The 6543-nt window shown below is 37.5% G+C and overlaps 1 protein-coding gene across 1 annotated transcript; it reads left to right on the top strand.

The window, feature by feature from the left end:
- The first annotated feature begins 1335 nt into the window (after positions 1–1335).
- Positions 1336–5760, top strand: LOC144448085 (uncharacterized). The gene is made up of 3 exons (XM_078138238.1): positions 1336–1800; positions 3806–4155; positions 5513–5760. The coding sequence occupies exons 1-3, from the start codon at positions 1377–1379 to the stop codon at positions 5606–5608; spliced, it is 870 nt and encodes a 289-aa protein (XP_077994364.1). The 5' UTR covers positions 1336–1376; the 3' UTR covers positions 5609–5760.
- The last annotated feature ends 783 nt before the right edge of the window (positions 5761–6543 follow it).

Genomic DNA, 6543 nt, shown 5'->3' with positions numbered 1-6543 from the left:
CATCCATCCATCCTTTCATTCATCCATCCATCCATCCATCCATCCATCCCTCCCTCCCTCCATCCATCTATCCATCCACCCACCCATCCATCCATCCACTGCATCCATCCACCAACCCACCCACCCACCCACCCATCCACCCACCCACCCACCCATCCCTCCCTACATCCCCATCCATCCATCCCCCCATCCATCCATCCATCCATCCTTCCATCCCTCCATCCGTCCCTCCCTCCATCCATCCCTCCCTCCCTCCCTCCCTCCCTCCCTCCCTCCCTCCCTCCATCCATCCATCCATCCATCCATCCATCCATCCATCCATCCAACCAACCAACCAGCTGTCTATATGTCAGCCAATGTTTTTTATAATTATACTGCAATTCTGAAAACACTATATATACACGTCACTGATAAGTTTGATAAATCAATATTGATCAATATCAATTTATCGCGATCGAACTATAGTTCTCTCCCGTGATCAAAGTAAGCATTTTGTTAATGTCGCCAGCCTTTTCTTTATTTCATACAAACCATTTGTACCAATTTAGATTTAATGGACGTCTTGCCGCCATTACGTCTCTAGACATGTCGAGACACGTCTGTTTTCTTCTACAATGTTGCAAAACAAAAATGAAATGGCACGCGTATCATTATTGTCAACACGCTTGCGAAGCAACAGAAAAAATAAAACCATGTCAATACACGTATGTTATGCCACAGACAGAGCTCTGTTGCCGTATCAAGAATGGCCACTGATTTTTAGTGAAAGTGTCGTTTAGTACATTACAATTTGCTAAAAGTTCTTTTTTGATCAAAGTTTAAACGCGCTAAACTTGTTTTGTTATAACTCGATCGATTAGTTATGACGGTGACGTGAGTGACAACTGCATTTATAAAATGTTGGAATGTTTTGTTGAGCATGTATGTAAAATAAAGGAACTAGCTACACGATTTGGATACATTTTACCTCAAATTAATTGACTTGCCTGTCAATCAAAAAAAATGTCATCATCATCGGGATTTTCCCCACAATCCAAAAAATGGAAGGGGTGAACCTGGGTGCAGGCTGCTTGCACTTACAATTTGCGAATTCAAATCTCTTTTATTTTAATAAAATTACAATGACGACGTATTTATGTTTGATAAATATGTTATATATGTCCATCGTAGAAATAATTTCCCTTTCACAAAAGTGTGTAACTCAGCAATGATGCCAAGTTCCACCTGTTGATATCAGAATGGAATAGTCCAAGTTATATGACAATGGAATTTGTGGGCGACACGCCAAATTATTTGGAGGGAAAGTTCGCTGCGATCGTATACGTATCTTGCCTTGGTTGGGTACTTTCCGTGACTTCGATTTCGTCAGACTAAACATGGATCGCAGGCAAGGAGCTTTCTATCCAGTTTTTGCCTCCAACCAACCCACTTCAGCCGTGAAGGTAACATACCCAAGTTACACACTGTTGAATACTTGGCCGGTTTTTGATGTGAATTCATCAAATGCAGCGATGTTAACATATCGCCCACCATTGGCGGCACCGTGTTATTGCGAAAAGCAGAAAATGGGCTACCGAATTGACGATTTACTAATGAAACCAAATTCTCAATGCGTACGATGCCACGGTGAAATATTAACCATACGGCGACAGTTTCCCGTAGTTACACCTACTCCAGGCTATACCCAACCCATGTTCACTGTTTCTACGGCACCACGAGTCGTTGCTAATAAAATACTTATTCCGGACACAACAAGAGATGTACAAAAGTTTCCAGTTCCAAGTGAAAGTTCCGTGCAAGGTACGTAAGAATAACATAAAATCACGAGCTGCAAATGACTGAGACAATCACCCTTTTTCAAAAATCTGAATGTAATCGTTCGTAAGGCTGTTTTTCATTTCAAGATGACTTAAAAGAACCCGTTTTGGTCAAAGTGTGATTACTTGAATAATTAACAAGTTACAAAAATACTTTTAATTATAACCAAACGAGTTGCAATGAGTTTACATGTAGCCTAAAAAGAAACACATAATATTTGTTTCTCGGTGGGCGTTTTCATGATCGCCTGCTGTATGCTTGCTAAGATTCGTACGTTCCCGAACATTCGTTCCCACGCTAGCACTGAAACTCGATTGTTAAATATAGTGTTCTTGTCTAAAATGTGAATCGAATCTAATCATTATAGGAATTGAAAGGACAAATGAAGATTACTGAAGTGAACATGGTTTCATTTTTAAAAGATAAATCATACTTTTCGATGGTATGTTGACGCAGATCTACTTCGGAAGTTGCGATAAAAGCACCGAGTAAAAATGTTTTGAATTATATGATCAAGTTTGACCTTTGCTCGTTCGACACAGTCGAAGTCGAGTCCACCTCAGAATATTGTACTAATAATAATTTATAATTTGGACCTGCGAGTCCCTCCTAAAGTTCTCTAAAGCTGAAAGTTTTTTCCTAAGCGTTGATATTTATTTGATTGAATAACTGTATAGGTAAGGTTTCTTCAAATTGAGAAATTTCTAACTTAATACTGTACATTGAACCTGACTTTTGCTGATCAATGTTGAACAGAGCTAGCTAAGCTAGGTGTGTACACGAGGTATGACATTGACGAACTGTCAAAGAGGTTGTGTGAATTTTATAGCCATGATTTTTGAAAGAAAATCTCAAAAATGTTGGAAGAAAATCTCAAAATTAAAGGGCATTTTTTTAGACACTAATCAGACACTAAAATTGTAACGGTGCAAGATTCGATTATAGTTATACATTATCCGTGCAACTGTTTGCACCGAGACACCTGTCGAGACATGTCGACAATAACATCACGTTTACGGATATTTCACGGAAGTCAAACTTATGTAATTGTCAATCGCAAACGAAACGAAAGGAAAGGAACTGTTACACTTGAATGAGCGAGAAACTTTGCAAAGCAAGGGTTTTTAAAGTCGCAAGACTCCCTAATGTTATCGAATATTGTCTTTTTTCGATTCCACTGGATTCGAAGCGGATCGAGTGCATTCGTCTCTAGTGGACTCATGTTGTGTTGCGTTACATTGGTGCACATCAAAAATCAAGTGTCGCATGTCGATGGTCGAACAAAAAAGTAATCCTGTGTGCAAATCTTTCGCAAATAGTTTAAAATTTTGCCAAATGATTTCCAATATTTTATTTTGCTTCTAGTCGGACTAATATCTTACAATATTATCATTGAATTTCTCATTATTGTCCATCGCGTGGAAAGTTCTCAATGAAACAACAGTGATCTCATCAGTTTGCGCAGTAAAGTACATTCGTTGAGGGTATTTCTTATATACAGTATCGGTGTTCTGTGGAATGTAAGTTTGTCATGAAAAAAAACCTCGACATTTGCAAAGTACGACTCTATAAATAATGCATCTACACCTTTTGAATAGTTTGCCAAGCTTTGTGGTTTAATCTTTCTCCTAAGACGTGGGAAACTCAATACTGTCATCAACCAATCAAAAATCGACTTTTCTGAAATGTCACTAGAGACTTGCAGATCATGACTGACAATAACCAATCAAAAAACCCCAAACTCTAAGAATAGAAATGATGACATCACCTCCTAGCGCGGCCCCGTTTTGAGTGTATGTGTGTCTGTAGACAACAAATGAAGTCTATGAAATTAGAATGCATGAATTAGCGCATGCCACCACCAACAAATATTTCGGAACTTTGCATGACAACATTTTGAGACCGGCTTATACATTATCCATACACTTATCGATTGCGGCAATCGTTTTTGATAGGAATGGTTGCATTTCATTTTGTTTGTTCACAGATGTATCTACGGTGCATACCTACTACAATGTTGTTAGTGCAAAACCACTACCAACAAATACCACCACAACGCTACCACTACCCAGTAAAGCCTCAACGACCAGTAGTGCTAGTGACAGGAGGGCTTTATCCACTTGTTGTATGGTGCAAACAGATCTGCAGCAACCCGTTCGTGTACGGAGAGAACGAGTGAAGTTCAGCCCTGAACAACTTCACATTCTGAAGCAAAAGTTCAAAGAAAAGCAATATCTATTGAAAGATGAACGGAGGAAGATTTCAGTTCAACTAGACCTGACAGACACACAAGTGAAGAACTACTTTCAAAATCAGCGAATGAAACTAAGACACAAGGTAAAAAAAAAAAAAAAAACGGTATTCTTTTTGCTTGTTAATAGTGTTTGTCGTCTGATGTCATAGCTGACACGAGATTTCACGGGAAATCGAAAAAGTTTCAAAAAAGAGGGTCCGGCTCAATAATGGAAAGTCAAAATTTATCATTCTCTATCACTTCTGCTCTAACAGACTTTAATAAAACTCTCCTTTTTTGGCATTTTTTGCCAGCGTCATTATTCCTTCCATTTATGTAAATAAATGTACAGTCGAACTTTTGGACGTACTAAAATTAGTATTACGTCCACATTTCAATTAATGTTTATGTCTCCATTTGATTACATTTCCTCAGCAAACACTGGGCAGTATATAAGAAATGAAATGAAACCGTAAATTTTTTTCACATTTATAACTACAAAAATTGCATTTATATTTAAATATTAGTAAATTTGTTTTCACCAAACACTGGCCCAAAAAGCAAGTTGTGTACGCGAACGAGATTTGCCTTGGTAATATGAATGATAGACAAAACACAGTATGGCGATAATCAGCGAGTTTAAAACATGTTTTATATATCATGTCACAAGTTTGTGTAAATTGGGCCTTCGACGCTCCGCTGCGAATCAGAATTCGAGGGTCGACGTGAGTGGGTCCCCATTTGATACCTGTAGTACTAGTACTGTAGGTTGTACGTTCGATGTCGTCACGGCATTTATTATCGTTCAACATGCGTCAACTTTCGCCAGATTAAGTGTCATAAAGTTATAAAGATAACGTCAAAATGTTAGCAAGTAGCCACTGTGGGTCTATATACAGTAGGAATAAACGGATTAAAATGGACCAATTTGACGTAAAAATGTATCAAACGTGTAGGTAGTTTTTCGGTCTATCAACCGATCGGCCACACAAGTTGTGTTACATTTTTTTTGTCCAACAGAAGGCATGGAAACGACGCTACGAAACCATTCATTGACAAGCTGACGAGCGGTGTTTATGATTTTTATGAACTTAGTATAACTTTTTGATCATATTAAGGACTATATTCAAAATCGTTGTACAAAGTTATAAGTATCTTTCATGCCATTTTTGTAATGTGTGAGAAAGTCTCCACCCTAAATCGCAACATTGTTATACTTGTTGGTAAAAGTGGCACGTGATATTAATTTGAATAGTATTCAAATTAGTTACTTTGTGATACATTGTAATACATTGTGTATTTAATCTCACCAGATGTCAATTTAGAAAAGGACAATATTAAACCCTTGACAGGCAAAAAATTCAAATCGCCTGATCGGTCCAGCATTTCGGAATTTCTTTGGAGCTCGTCAAAGTATACAACAAATGAACATTATGTTATCATTGTTGTCTATTTTCGTAGGAGAAACAACAACACCAGCAGAATCAAGTTGACAAAACAACGAAACAAGATAAACAAGTTGTCATGAAGCCAGAAGTAAAAGTAGAGAGAAAATGACCGATTTGTTCGTAGTTTTTTCCTCAGGTTTATTCTTTAACTTTGAACGTTTAACGTATCTTTCTACTAGTTTTTTTTTATAATAACAGTGTTGAGACTTGACTTGTTAAATTTATATATGTTAGTTCGAAATTTATATTTTGATGCAAGATCTGGATTTTAATTATATTCTTAATGTTTTTTATTGTAATGAATGTGTGTGTGTGTGTGCGCGCGCGTGTGTGTGTGAGGGGGGGGGGAGAGTATATGTATTTCCTATATATTCTTAGCAAGCTCTGTATTTCGCAAAGTGAGTGTCCAACCATGTCTTTGTTTATTTATTTGACTCTTTAAACAACTGACATTTAGTAGTTATATGCACTAGATGATCTTGACAGTATTCTGAAAGACGTACTGTGCGAGCAGATATATCTGTAAGCATCAATCCCATTTTCCCGACTTGTGTTTTGTTTGTAATATGTTTGCGTTTGTTTGTTTGTTTGTTTGTATGTATGTATGTATGTATGTATGTATGTATGTATGTATGTATGTATGTATGTATGTATGTGTGTGTGTGTGTGTGTGTATGTATGTATGTATGTATGTATGTATGTGTGTGTGTGTGTGTATGTGTGTGTGTGTATGTATGTATGTATGTATGTATGTATGTATGTATGTGTGTGTGTGTATGAATGTATGTATGAATGTATGTATGTATGTATGTATGTATGTATGTATGTATGTATGTATGTATGTATGTATGTATGTAAGTACAAAAATGTACGTACGTGTCTGTGCGTGCGTGCGTGCGTCTGTCTGTCTATCTCTGTGTGTATATATATATATATATATGTGTGTGTGTGTACAAACAAATTCCCCTTGGCACTGTGGTAGAGAGGATTTTAAGACACGTCTTGTCGGGCGCCCTCACGAATTGGCAAAACCTCATACTGCCA

Source organism: Glandiceps talaboti, chromosome 17 (genome assembly GCF_964340395.1).
Source record: "Glandiceps talaboti chromosome 17, keGlaTala1.1, whole genome shotgun sequence".
In the NCBI taxonomy this organism is placed as follows: domain Eukaryota; kingdom Metazoa; phylum Hemichordata; class Enteropneusta; family Spengelidae; genus Glandiceps; species Glandiceps talaboti.
The sequence above is the reverse complement of the archived record's forward strand: the minus strand, read 5'-3'. Positions and strand labels throughout refer to the sequence as shown.